This window comes from Budorcas taxicolor, chromosome 7 (assembly GCF_023091745.1).
Source record: "Budorcas taxicolor isolate Tak-1 chromosome 7, Takin1.1, whole genome shotgun sequence".
NCBI lineage: Eukaryota > Metazoa > Chordata > Mammalia > Artiodactyla > Bovidae > Budorcas > Budorcas taxicolor.
The window spans coordinates 16,770,749-16,784,997 of NC_068916.1; the positions used below are offsets into that span (position 1 = coordinate 16,770,749).

At 48.5% G+C, this 14,249-nt stretch overlaps 1 protein-coding gene across 1 annotated transcript in view; it reads right to left on the reverse strand.

Annotated features, from left to right (window-relative positions):
• The window catches only part of ELAVL1 (ELAV like RNA binding protein 1), a 36,153-nt gene extending 21,947 nt beyond the window's left edge, over positions 1 to 14,206 (reverse strand). The window contains exons 1-2 of the mRNA XM_052643011.1: positions 14,077 to 14,206; positions 690 to 881 (exon numbers count right to left, since the gene is read on the reverse strand). Coding sequence (XP_052498971.1) covers positions 690 to 861 — 172 coding nt within the window. The 5' untranslated portion in view covers positions 862 to 881; positions 14,077 to 14,206. The remainder of the gene's footprint in view (positions 1 to 689; positions 882 to 14,076) is intronic.
• Between the last annotated feature and the right edge of the window lie 43 nt (positions 14,207 to 14,249).

Consider the following 14,249-nt stretch of genomic DNA (forward strand, 5'->3'; position numbering starts at 1 on the left):
CTCGCAGAACAGAGGCCTCCTTACAGAGGGCCTTACCAGGTACTGGCCTTCTGCAAACCCTTAGGCGGTAGGTAGCATCATGAGGAAGGCAGGAGCCACCACCCCCACTTCGTGGATGGGGACACTGAGGCGCTGTGGGAGGGTGGAGCTTTGCGCCTGCCTGCCTGCCAAATCCACGGCCCACCCATGATCCTCTGCTCCCCTGCTCCAGCCCCCGTGAGAGTTCAAGCTCAGTTTCAGACGTTCAAGTTGACAGCATGAGAACAGAGTCAGGGTGGCCCAAAGCCAGCGAAGGGCTGCCCACAGGGGACTGACTCAGCACTCTGCCGCAGGTGTGACCTGGCATGCACCGCCTGAGAAGACAGGCTGGGCCTGCCCCCGGCAGGACACTGGTTAGGGTCCCTCTATAGCTGGGACCATGCCCATTCCAGCTCTCACAGCATCCCCGTTTCTCCTTCCTGTCTCCTCATCTTCCCTCCCCTCCCACTGTCTTGTTTTGTACATATTCTCCATCTCAGGATGGATTTTTCCTCCTTTGGGAACCTACAGCCAATCTTACACCAGGATGGGAGCAAAACAGAGTTGAGATAAAAATGAAACTTCCTGGCTAAGAAACAGGGCTTGGTGGGATGGCCCCACATACCATCCCCCACAACCCAACACATACAAAAATGGCTCTGTTTCTTTACCTGCCACTTTATCCCGAATAAGTTTTGCAGATTCCACTTCACCAATACTGCTGAACAGACTTCGTAGCTCATCCTGGGTCATGTTCTGAGGGAGGTAGTTGACGATCAGATTTGTTCTCCCGATGTCGTCCCTGCAGTCTTCGGCCATGTGGTCTTCATAACCATTAGACATTGTATTTAAAAAAAAAAAATCTGCAGGGGAAGAAAAAATGAAGTAAATTCCAAACGTTCCCACTGCAGGATATCAAAGCAACGCTCATGACTATGTTTGTACTTAAGACATTTTTCTTTTCAATGCTATGAGTTCAACTTATGTCCACGCAGAAACCCGCACGTGGATGTTTATAGCAGCTTTATTCGTAACCACCCCCAGACTGAAGGCAGCCAAGATGCCCTTCAGTGGGCGAATGGAGAAACACACACCAGTCATCTGGTAACACACACACAATGGAAGGTTCTTCAGTGCCAACAAGACAGGAGCCAGGAAGCCACAAAGACACGGAGAAGCCTTATATGCACACTGCTGAAAATAGAGGGTCTCCAATATGTGACACTGTGGAAAAGGCAAAACTAGAGAGATTGCAAGATCAGGAGTTTCGGGGAAAGGGGAACGAACAGGTCGGGCACAGGGGTTTTTAGGGTAGCGACGCTCCTCTGTATGAGGGTATAAAAGTGAAGAGTAAAGTCTAGGGCTTCTCTGGTGGCACTGTGGATAAGAATCTGCCTGCCAATGCACGGGACATGGGTTTGGTCCCTGGTCCAGGAAGACCCCACACGCTGTGGAGCAGCTAAGCCTGTGCGCCACAACTACTGAGCCCATGCTCTAGAGCCCAGGAGCTGCAACCACTGGAGCCCGTGGGCCTAGAGCCCGTTCTCTGCAACAAGAGGAGCCACTGCAATGAGAAGCCCATGCACTGCAATGAAGAGTAGCCCCTGTTCACTGCAGCTAGAGAAAGTCCACATGCAGCACAACCAAAAAGAAACAAATCCAGAAGTTTGTTTTTTTTTTTAAGCGTGAACTCTAAGGCAAACCCTGGGCTTTAGTTAGGTAACAACATGGGTTCATCTATTACAACAAAATACCACACTAAGGCAAGATTTAGTAATAGAGGAGGGAAACTGTGCCTGCGGAAGGGTATAGGGAAATTCACTCTGGACTCTCTTCACAATCTTTCTATGAACCTAAAACTGCTCTAAAAATAAAGTCTACTGAAACAAAACCAGAACTAGTCCAAGTTTAACTATTTGCACTTAATAAGAGGGCTTTAAAGAAGCAAGCCCACAAACAGTTCCAGTACCACGACTGGAGCCTCTGGGAAGTGTTTGGGGTGTCCTGAGAACACTCTAAGGATCCCGGATTGCTTTGTCCCGTCTCCATGTGCACCACTGGTGCAGCGGCACACGGAGGAGGCTGCGACGAGGGCCGGGGCAGCCCACCCAGACACCTTGTCTGTCCTCCGGCCAGCAGGCAGAGGGCCTCTGCACTGCTTTCCTCCCAAGACAGAGTGACTGAGCTAGGAAAGAGGTTACGAGTTCTCTACCAGTTAGGGGACCTTTGTCTCCAAAGCTGGTAGGCTCTGGAACACCTTAAGCTGCCTACAGAAATCCTGACTTTCAGCAACACCAGCAGGGCACAGAGATGGCTTCAGAGGAAAGTCGCTCAAGACCGCTCTTCTGGAAGCAGCACTCATTTGAGGTTTTGCTCACAGGCACTGCTGTGAAGTTCTGTATCCTTGGCTCTAAAGCAGGCATCTCTATGGAGCTGAAAGTCATCACTGAGAAAAAGGCCCTGCTGCCCACTAGTCAGGAGGTCTACAGGGCAGCCCAACCCTTTCTCCAGATTCTTACTGCCCAGTTCCGACTTTATGCTTCAAAATCCAGTGCCCAGTGTCTAGAGCATTTCGCCTCCTCTAAAAATAGTCTTGCCAGCAGTTATATAAAAACCAGCGTGCATCTCCTGCACAGGATTTCCCGCTGCCCCACAACAACACGAAGAGAGGAATCAGGTCTGGTTCTGAGTTTCTTGGGGCAGACATTCAGGTCTTCTCTACCTTCCAGCTCTCACTTGCTTCAGACCGTAAACAACACGCAAAATCAGTCTAGTCTCCTAGTATTTCTTTTTTGAAAATGGTCTATGTTTCCTGCTCTTTAAAAAGCAGTTTAGCATCAAGAGTCATAAAAGATTGGAAAGGGAGACTTCACAAGGTTAGAAACTCCTGGACGGCAAAGACATCACAGGCAAGCAGCAGGCTGACAGGGAGGAAGTGTCAGCTCCTTATTATCTCACTTAGAGCTGGGTTCTCACCTTGGGTGATTTTGCCCCCTCCTCCGTGGGACACTGGGCAGCATCTGGGGTCACTGCTGGCTATCAGGATGGGAGAGCCTTGTGCCACTGGCACCTAGTAATTAGAGGCCAGGGATGCTGCTAAACACTCCATAAGGCACAGGACAAGACAGCCCCCACAACCAGAGATTATCTAAAGTGTCAGTACTGCTGACATTGAGAAAAATTGATTCGAGATATCTAGAAATCAATATGAAAAAAGCCAATATATCACTAACAGAGAAATGGACCAAGGATATGAGCTGAAACTAATAGATGCTGGCAGTTAAACAGCTAATAAGGCAAGAAAAGAGGCTCAAGTTCACAAACAATGAGGAAAATGCAAAATAAAAGGAGATGCTACTTTGTGTCAGTCAGAGGGCCTACAATCCAGGATGGATAAAACCCAGTGTAAGTAAGGATAAGTGGAGGAAAAAACACACCCTTTCCCCCACCTTTTTTTAAACACCCTTATACAGCACCAATATGAGTGTGCAAAGTGCAACCTTTTAGAAAGACAACATGGCAGGCCTATCAAAATGTTTAATGTGAACACTACCCTCTGACTTAGAGCTGCAGGAAACTGCTCTACAGAAATAATCACACAAGTGCAGGAAAGTATGTGCAAGGAACATGGTGACCCCAAGGCTGGTAAAACACTGGATATAATCTAAGTATGTATTAGAGACTTCCCTGGAGGTCCAGTGGTTAAGCCTCTGCAGGGGACCTAGGTTTGATCCCTGGTTAGGGAACTAAGATCCCACATGCCTCGTGGCCAAACAAAACATAAATATGTATTAATGGGAGATGGTTAAATAAATACCATTTTCAGTAAAAAGCATGGCATTAACAGGTTTGATCAGGAAAAACTCCACAAACCTGTTAAACTGTCTGTAGCCATGACATTTTAAGATTACTGGAGAAGGAAATAGCAACCCACTCCAGTGTTCTTGCCTGGAGAATCCCAGGGACGGGGGAGCCTGGTGAGCTGCCGTCTATGGGGTTGCACAGAGTTGGACACGACTGAAGCGACTTAGCAGCAGCAGCAACAGCTCAGAAACAAACAAAAACACTGGCTGAAGCCTGAACCAAAGTACAAGGATTAACTAAAGAATTAAAATGCATGCCGAAGTTTGCTCAAAATGTGATTCGAATCTTTTTCTTCCTCCTCCCCCCTTTTTTCCTTTATCTCCCTCTCCATTTTTGTTTTACTCTTCTGCCTTTTCTCTCACACCGATTTCACAGATAATAAACTGGGCAATAATTACCAGAGTGGGCTGTCCTCAATGACTGGCAAAAAATTTGCTTTCTAAATCAGTGGTTGGCAAACCATGGCCCATGGGCCAAATCTGTTCAGACCACAGCCTGTTTTTATAAAGTTTTATTGGCACACAGCTACTCTCATTTGTTTATGTTCCGTCTATGGCTGTTTTTGCACTCCAGTGACAGAGCTGAGTAGCTGTGACAGGGACCATATGGTCCATAAAGCTGAAAATATTTACCATCTGGCTCTTTAGAGAAAAAGTGTGCCGACCTCTGTTCTAAAATGTAAAAATAGAAAAATTTCTTGGAGAAAATCTTTGTGACACTGGCTGAAGCAAAGATTTCTTAGATACCATGCATGAAGCCAGATCCATTTAAAAGAAAATTGATAAACTGGATATCATCAAAATTGAAAACTTTTGCTCTTGCAAAAGACACTGCTAGGAAAATTATAATCCAGAAGATTATATTTGCAAATCACGTGTCTGAGAAAGGTCTTGTATCTAGAACTTTTTTTTTTTTAAAGAAAAACCTCTGAAACTTAACAGTAAGAAAACAACTCAATTTTTTAAATGGCAAACAATGTGAACAGATACCAAGCCAAAGAAGATATACGGATGGCAAACACACACATGAAAAGATGCTCAACATTATCAGTTATCAGGAAAACACAAATTAAAACCACACCAAGGGAATTCCCTGGCAGTCCAGTGGTTAGGACTCCACACTTTCATTGCCAAGGGCCTAGGTTCAATCTTGGTCGGGAAACTAAGATCCTGCATGACCAAAAGACAGACAAACCACATCACAACACTGTTACCCATCTAGGCATATAGGAGGTCTAAAACAAAATAAAAGCAAGAAAGCAAACAATGACAACAGACCATACTGAGCTCTGGTGAGGCGGTGGAGAAACTGGAACTCTCATGCAATCGCTGGTGGCAATATAAAAATGGAAGCCGCTGTGGACAACAGCTTGGCAGCTTCTTATAATTAAACATAAACTTACCATAGGACCCAGCAACCCTACTCCTAGTACTCACACATGGGAAATAAAAACTTTTGTTTATATAAAAACCTATGCAGTAATGTTAATAGCAGCTTTATTAATTTTTTTAAACATTCCATTTCTATTTTTTAATGTTTGTTTTTTCATAATCTTTTCCATTTTTATTATAGGAAATGGAATATAGTTCCCTATGCTATATATACAGTAGGACCTTGCTGTTTATCCATCCTATACATATATAATAGTTTGCATCTGCTATCCCTCCCCACCCCCTTGGCAACCACAAGCATGTTCTCTGTGTCTGAGTCAGTTTCCGTTTTGTTCACAGGTTAACTTGTGCCATACTTCAGATTCCACATATAAGTGACATCTCACATGGTATCTGTCTTTTTCTTTCTGACTGACTTCACTTGCTGTGATCATCTCTAAGTCCATCCATGCTGCCACAAACGGCATTATTCCATTCTTTTTATGGCTGAGTAGGACACCACTGTATATATGCACCACATCTTCTATATCCATTCCCCTGTTTAAGGGCATTTAGGCTGTTTCCATGTCTTGCTATTGTGAATAGTGCTGCTATCAACATAGGGGTGCATGCCTCTTTTTGAGTTAAGAGTTTTGTTCGGATATATGTCCAGGAGTGGAACTGCTGGATCATATGGTACCTCTATTTTTAGTTTTTCTGAGGAACTTCCATACTGTTCTCCATAGTGACTGCACCCATTTACATTCCCGCCAGCAGTGTAAGAAGGTTCCTTTTTCTCCACACTCTCTCCAACATTTCTTATTTGTAGAGTTTTTGATGAGGGCTATTTTGACTGGTGTGAGGTGATACCTTGCTGTGGTTTGGTTTTGCGTTTCTCTAATAGCAATGTTGAGCATCTTTTCATGTACTTACTGACCACCTGTCTTCTTTGGAGAAATGTCTATTTAGGTCTTCTGCCCATATTTTGATTGGGTTGTTTTTTTTCGAGTTGTATGAGCTATTTGTATATTTAGGAAAGTAAGCCCTTGTCAGTTGCACCATTTGCAAATTTTTTCTCCCAGGCTGTAGGTTGTCTCTTCATTTTGTTTATGGTTTCCTTTGCTGTGCAAAAGCTTGTAAGTCTGATTAGATTTCACCTGTTTATTTTTGCTTTTATTTCTATTGTCTGGGAGACTGACCTAAGAGAAAAATGGTATAATCTATGTCAAGAATGCTTTATGTTTTCTTCTACGAGTTTTTATGGTGTCATGTCTTAATAACTCTTTAATCCAGTATGAGTTTATTTCTGTGTAGGGTATGAGGGTGTGTAATAATGTCATTGATTTATATGCAGAGCAGTTTTCTTCATAATTGCCAAAAACCGGAACAATCCAAAAGTCCCTTGAACCTCCAGTGGATAAACTACAGTACACCATACAATGGAAAAGTATCCAGCAATTAAAAAGGTACTACTATTCACGCAATTGGTAAGAGTCTCATGTACATTTTGCTGAGTGACTGAAAGCAGACTCAAAGGCTACTGCATGGTTCCATTCTGAAAAAGGCAAAAGCTTTTCCAGAGGTTACAGATAAACCAGTGGTTGCCAGGCGCAAGGAGTGGGGGAAGGGTTGACTTCACAAGGAGAACATGGGGAAATATTTTTGTTTCCCAGGTGATAAAATTTTCCAATATCATGATCATGGTGGTAGTCATATTCATTTGTAAAAACTCAACCAAAAACTGAATTAAAAAATAAATTTTAGGGACTTTCCTGGTGGTCCAGTGGTTAAGATTCTGCCTGTTCACTGCAGGGTGCACTGGTTTAAGCCTTGGTCAGGGAACTCCCCATATGCCATGCCATGGTGTGGCCACAAAAAAAATTTTTTTTTAAATTTTTTTAAAGATTGAAAGCATGAAGCTTCTGCATGACAGCCCTGTCCTTAGCATGCTGCCTCCTCCTGACATGCCCAGTCGAGGCTGAGCAGCCCTCCGTGGGCCCCGTTCTTGGTCAACTGGCACCGCTGAAGAACTCGAACCCCAAGAGCAGTTTCTTGGCGCTTCGGTGCCACCCTGCAATTCATGTCCCTTCCCCTGACCTTTCCAAATCTGCATAGCTGTCCCCGGAAGCACCAACCACAACCTGGTCTTGGTGTCTGCCTGACAATCGATGACTCCAGCCATCTCTCACTCGCCAGACCCTGCCTCCTGTTACTCAGCGTCCCGCCAAGTGGCAGTCCTGTGGACATCTCCAGGTCACCCCTTCAGCCCCACCAAGCCAGCTCCCCCACTTCCCACCCCCACCGGTTCTCCCTGACAGTGGAGTCACCACCTGCTGAGGCTCAGAGGTTACATGACTTTGCCCAGGGGCAGTTGTCACCCTGTTAATCACTGTCAGGGCCAACCCTCAAGTTGTCGCTGCAGGGCAGTCTTCCAGGGATAAAATGCCAGGCCGGCTGCAATGGCCCCTGCTCGTCCCCCCTTCTCCCTTCACTTGACCGTCCCCAGCATGCCACGGACCTTCATCTTTCTGTGCTTTTGTTTTAGCTGCTCCCTTGGCAGGGAGAGCCCTCCCTCTCCATCACCTCTTCATTTATCTTTAAAGACTCTCCCAGGATGCTCAGTTGCTCTCGTTCTCAGTGCCTGCACGCTGCTGGTGTGAACCTTCATTGTTGCACAAATCACTCCGACTCATTTATTTGCTTTTCACCCACATCAGTGAAAGCTTTGAGGGTCAAGGCTACATCACTGTTGCCAAGGGTCCCCAGGGGTATCTGGCAAACATACCAGGCACACACAGAAGAGGGGTATAGGCACACTGGGAATCATATGTATTTGATGCATTATTTTATGTTAAAGAAGGGTGGCTGGAAATTGTATCGACAATCTATTTAATACATTTAGTATCTTACTTTTTTAGGGTCATCCCATCCCAGCCCAACCCATGGACCAAAGTCAACTGCAGGGAGCAAAACTAACGAGAAACTTAGTTTAGCAAAGTGATCCCTGCTGATTTGGAAATGTTTCTGGTAACGGATCTGTGATGGAGAAGTCCCGTTGGGACGATCTCTGAGGGTTTTCAGCCCTACTGAGCTATTTTCAAAAGTTCTGGTCATGTGACTTCAGACATGTTGCTCACATCAGTAGTATACCTACTATGTATATAAGGGAGAGATACCCTATACATGTGAGTGTATGTGTGTGTGTATATAAATGATATAAAAGCATATGTAGGTGGTACATATGCAAAGCAGCAAGATCAGTTTCTATCAGGCACCTATGAGCATCTATCTTGGTTTACAGTCACAGAACAGGCCTTCTACCTGGGCCAGAACAAAACTAGAACAAGTCAAATATATCCTGGGGCTCAACCCTGACACCTCACACATCACACGACAGGGCCTGGACTCAATTATTTCTGCCGTCCTTTCCAGATGCAAAGTCCCGGGTTCTTCAAGGTGAAAGTCTGAGGAGTGTAAGGTCACCCAGGAAATGCTGTGGTGCCAGAAAAAAAAACTGACAACACTACCTGACCCAATTTTAACCACTACGCAAGGTGAGAGCTCACTGAGATCAACTCAATTTCCTTCCTTGTCCCTTCCCACAGCCCACGGAGAGGAAAGCTGTCCAACGGGGACAGCTAAGTCACAGCAAGTCCATGCCTGCCAGTCTGAGAAGCCCAGGAGAGAGGCAGAGTGGGTGCAGCTGGGTGTCCAGTCGAGCCAGAGCGCTCCATAGACCCCGAGGGCACTGGCTCACACCCACGGCCCTGCTAGGAGTTCCAGTTGATCAAGGCCCCTCCAGGGCTCTCACATGAAACTGCAGAGCAACCTGGCCCAGGAGGAAAAACCCACTGGCTTTAACAACACTAACCTTACTGCTCATCAGCTGAACTATGTCAGGGATGTCACTTCCTTTCCTGGAGCTTCCGTCTCCCTGTCTGCAAACTGAGCTGTCTCCCTCTGCTTCAGCTCTCAGCACAGTTCCTGACATGTGGCAAGCGCCCACTAAGGACCACCCTGACCCTTTCCACTTGGGGCCCTGGAAATGATCCGCACCTTTGAGGCCATTTCTAATGGGCCTGGGTTCCACGGAAGCCACGGTGCGTTCCAGAGCCAGGGATCACAAGCACCCATGGGACACAGAAGAGATCGGTGGTAATCCCTGGTCAGTCACGCAGCAATTACACACACATCCTGAGACGAACTGGCGGGTCTCCTCATCTGCTCACCAGCAACAAGAACCTCACTCAAGCCTCGTCCTCTCACTCTGACTTTACCGACAAAGTCAAGGTGAGCACGCGTCTCCCTGCCCTCCCCACCACCCGGTGGAAGCATCCTCATGTCCCCTTCTGTTCTCACCCCCTCTTCAAACCTTCCCCTCCCCCTGAATCACTTCATTTGGCGGCGCCCATATACACCTGTCCCCCAGGCCACCTCTCCCATGCCCCAAGCCTAAGTGAGCACCAGTTTCTGCTGGTTTTGCATCTGAGATGCCTCACTCTCCCTCCATCTCTCTGCCATTGTCCCTGATCAGGTCCCTGTCACCTTCTGGGTAGACTGACTCCTATCCAGTCTCCCTGCCACATGATTATTTCACACCAAGCATCGTTTGGCCTTTTCCCCCCAGTTCACTCCCATTCCTCTGTCTCCCGATTTCTGTTTGTGGCGACATTGGTCTTGCCATTGGGTTGCTCTGCGCTGTTTCCTCTCCTGTAAATCTTTCCTCTGGCATGAATGTCTCCCTGACAGGTGGCTGGGTCCAGTCACCTCTGAGCTCCCTTCTTTCCCCCGGCACATGGAGCGCTATCACATGCCAGCACGAGCAAGGCAGTGGGTGCAGAAGACAAAACAGCAGTCCCAGTCCTGCCCCTCAGGCGAGTGCTGGGCCATCTCCGTCCTACCGGAGCCTCTTGACTCGTCTGTCTGTCCTTACTCTCAGGGCTTCCCTGGTGGCCCAGTGGCTGACTCCGTGCTTCCAATGCAGAAGGCGCAGGTTCAATCTCTGTCAGGGAACTAAATCCCAAATGCCACAACAAAGAGTTCACAGGCCACAACTAAAGATCCCACATGATGCAAGTAAGACCTGGCACAGCCAAATAAATAAATATCTGGGAGGAAAAAAAGGAATAAAAGAAAGGCGCTTTTCCAAACTCACTTCTTGACTGTGCCGAGAAACCCTGTGCCACCTGATCTTGGCATACTTCTCTAGATTCATCTCCAAGTCCACCTTCTTGACCCTCTGCCTGCCCAAACCGGTCCCCTCAGGGTTCTGGACTTCTCTGCATTCACCTTTTCTCTTACTCAGGCTGCTGGCGGCACCTGGAAATAGCTGCCCACGCCTCTCTGAGGACAATGACCAGTTTGGATACCGCCTCCTTCATCAAGAACAAACTCCAAGTAATGAACAATCATTTCTTTCAAAGTTCTCCAGGCTGTCATTACCCACGGCTTCCTCCTTTCATCACTTTACTCTCACACATCTATGTCTTTTCTCCCCTGTTCAGGTTGTAAATTCCTCGAGGAGGCAATTTCTTCCCCTCCTCCCTGTTTCCCACAACAATGAGAAAACAGTAAGGTTTTACATGTTCAGTCTACAAAACTGTGCTCATTGACTTGGCCAGTGCCCACGAGGCTCTGGGTCAAGTGAGGATGGACAGTGAACATATGAGCGAGTCCCATCGACACCTCCAGGCAGGATGCCACCTTCTGCCACCCCCCTACTTCCGGTCTGTATATCCACAGAAGGTACACGTATCCTACTCAAGTGACGTGCTATTCTGTCTATGTCTACATGCTAAACTGCTCCTTCTCTTGTCTTGTTTCTCTGCGTGACCGTTATCCACCTACTGGGCACTCAGGCAGTGCGCAGAATCATTGCCCAATATTTTCTCACATCCCACAGCTAAACACCCACTGAGCCCTGTGTCCTTTACCCCCTAACTGGGTCTCAAACCCACCCCCTACTTCCAGACCACCACAGCCCTGGGTCATATTTGTGACCTTTCTGATTTACGGGAAAGTCATCACCTCTGAAGTGGTTTGCTGGCTTTCAGCAATATTCTCCTCCAGCTCTTTGTCCTGTGTGCAGACCTGAGCCCTTCGCTTTGTGGAATGAAACTGTCAGACAGTCCCCATCGGCCTGGTCTGCAGAACACCCTTTCCCTCTGCACACCAGCTATCAGAGTCCTCTTACCACCGACTTCACCTTTCTTGCCTCCGAACTACCAGACCCCGTGTGGGTCTCTGAACAAACCAAGACATCCCCACCTCCATGCCCTGGCTGGTGTGGTTCTTGCATCCTACCAAGCCCTTCCCCACAGCAGGCCTGGATAACCCCTTCCCTCCTGTTTCACCTCCTCCAGGAAGGTGATTACCTTTGCCCACCAGGGCTAGGTTAATGGTTTCCTTTTCTGTATTTCCACATCAGCAGGCACATAACCATAATTACCACGCTCAACAGAGTGGGCTGAAACAATCTGTGCATTCGCTGCAATCACCAGTGCCTCCCCAGAGCCTAGAACAGAGCCTGGGACTCAGAAGCCGAGGGCGAAGAGTAAGCTAAAGGAGGGAAGCAAAACTAACTTCCCTCCCACAGGCTGGTTTTCTCTTGCTCTTCCCCTGACACAGTCTCAGGTCGGCCTTGCCGCTTAGCTACTGCCACCTAGGGGCGAAAGGAGGAGGCTGCACTTCTTTCACCATTCAGCACTGAATCTGATTCCATTGAATGAGATGGGGACAGGAGTGCAGAACTACTGGTGAGGGTAGAGGCTTCATATGGTGAGTGAGCTTCAACTTAGGCCAAACAGCATGAGGAAGAGATCTCCAGGTGGAGGAGAACGGCATTCCAGAAAGTGGGGGCAACAGGCAGTGAGGGTCAGAGTTTGGGGCCTATGTGCAGGCGAAATCGGAAAGGAAGGGCGGGGGGGGGGGGGCGGTTAGAATGTGCAAAGGACCCCCGACTTTAGCTTTTAAGCCACCTAAAAAGGTTTAAAAATTAATTTATTTTCCACCCAAACACTCTTGATTGGGAATAACATAATCAGATCTTGCTTGAGTGTGGAAAGGTGATAAGAGATGGGAGGCAGGAGTGAGACAAAAGCTGGGCCTTAGGAAGACGGTACTTTCATAAACCTCTCATTTTCCACTTGCTGCCCCATGACTTCACACTCAACACAGCCAATCCAAAACTCCGCCTCTTCAATATAAACATGATTTAGTTCCACCTTTTGAGATGTTCATAATGTTCAAACATTTTTATAACAGATTCTAGCACAAAGCTCTGCACACAGAAGATGCTCAGTGATACATGAATGCAACGTCTCTCCAGGTCTCCCAGATGCTGGGATTATAAGAGTGGTAAAACTTGGCCGTTAAAAGTAAGAAATCTGAGTCAGAGTGCCTGAGTTCAAATCCCGCCATTAGCCACTTTCCCGTGTGAGACTGGTCTCACTAAGCGACCTCTGGGTTTCTTTGTTCCTAAAACAGAACTTACAACAGACAGCACCCACCTCAAGGGCTGGAGATCAATGTCCATCTGTGGATAGCACATAGTAAATCCTCACTAAATACGGTCGACGATTTATAACGTTATATATTCAGTGTCTCCTCAGGCACAGGTCATGCAGAATGCTAAGGCTTTCCAAATCCTTAAATCTACACAGCAACAGTCTCATCCACCCCATTCTACAGATAAGCAAACTAAGGCTCCCACAGTAGAGTTTGTCCAACGTCTTGGGAACTCTGGATTTCAAGGACTCAGAAATGGGGCTAGGGGTACTTCTAGTGGAAGATCATTCATTTAGTCCAGGAGTGATTCTCACACATGTGAGTATGTGTGTGGTTCTTTCGGAAATCTCTGAAGATATTTTTGATCTTCACAACTCGGGGAAGAAGATGCTGCTGGCATCTAAGTGGGTAGATGCTAGGGACAGCCCCTCCCCCACCCAAACCCAGAATGATCAGACCCAAAATGTCAGTAGTGCCAAGATTGAGAAACGCTCTTCGACAGAATCCGCCTCCCCAACGTCCCACTTTTGGAGCCTTGGCTATTCAGATCGCCCATGAATACTCTGTGAGGGGGGGCTCTGTTCCTCCAGGGGCAGCACCTGCAGAAGTTCTTCTCCACCTGCCCTGCACACAGTGGGTATCAGAACCCATTTTTAATATGCCTAGCAGCAGAGGATGCCGGAAAAGGAAGAGCATCCATCCCCCATTGTTCAATTGCGTGCAGTTTGTGTTTTCAACACACACACATTTTACGAATCCAGACGTCCCACACCCCAGAAACTGTTTTGTTAGAGACGGTATTCAAAAAATATGTTTTCTTTCTTCCCCTAAGGCTCTCATACATACCGAAGGGTTTGTACACTTCTAAGAGGACCTCAGATCCACCGCGGTCCTCTGACAACCGCTACAAAAGATCATGTAGGATTTCCCGGGGGAGCGAGCCCGGGGGCCGTGACCTCCGAGAGCTGAGGGCGCTCACTCCACTCCCTCGCCTCTGGCTCCGCTCTCCCGCCCCCGGATACCCGGCTTGCAAGGCTACCCGGGCCCGGCCGCGGAGCCCGGCCGCCAGGCGCGTGCCCACGCCGCGACCCCCTACCTCGGCCCTCGCGGCGGCCGAGGAATCCGGCCCGGGGCCTGTCGCTGGCGCCCACACCGGCCGGCCCCCGCCCGCTCGCCGAGGCCCGCGCGCGTCCCCTCCCGGCCCGGCGCGGCCTGGGCCTTGGCCGGTGCAGGCCCGCGAGCGCCCGCGGCCCGGCCAGGCGAGCTCAGGCCTGCCGCGGCCTACCCCGTAGGGCGCCGTCGAAGGCCCCCGCCTCACCTGGACGCGGGCGGGTGGGCCCGGGGCTGCTCCTGGGCAGGCGGGCGGCGGCGGCACGGCGCTAACGGCTCCGCTCGGCCTCGGTAGCGGTGGCGGTAGCGGCGGCGACGGCGACGGCGGCGGCGGCTCCTCCTCAGCGCGCACGACCCGCTCCGGCCCGCGGCCCGGACACG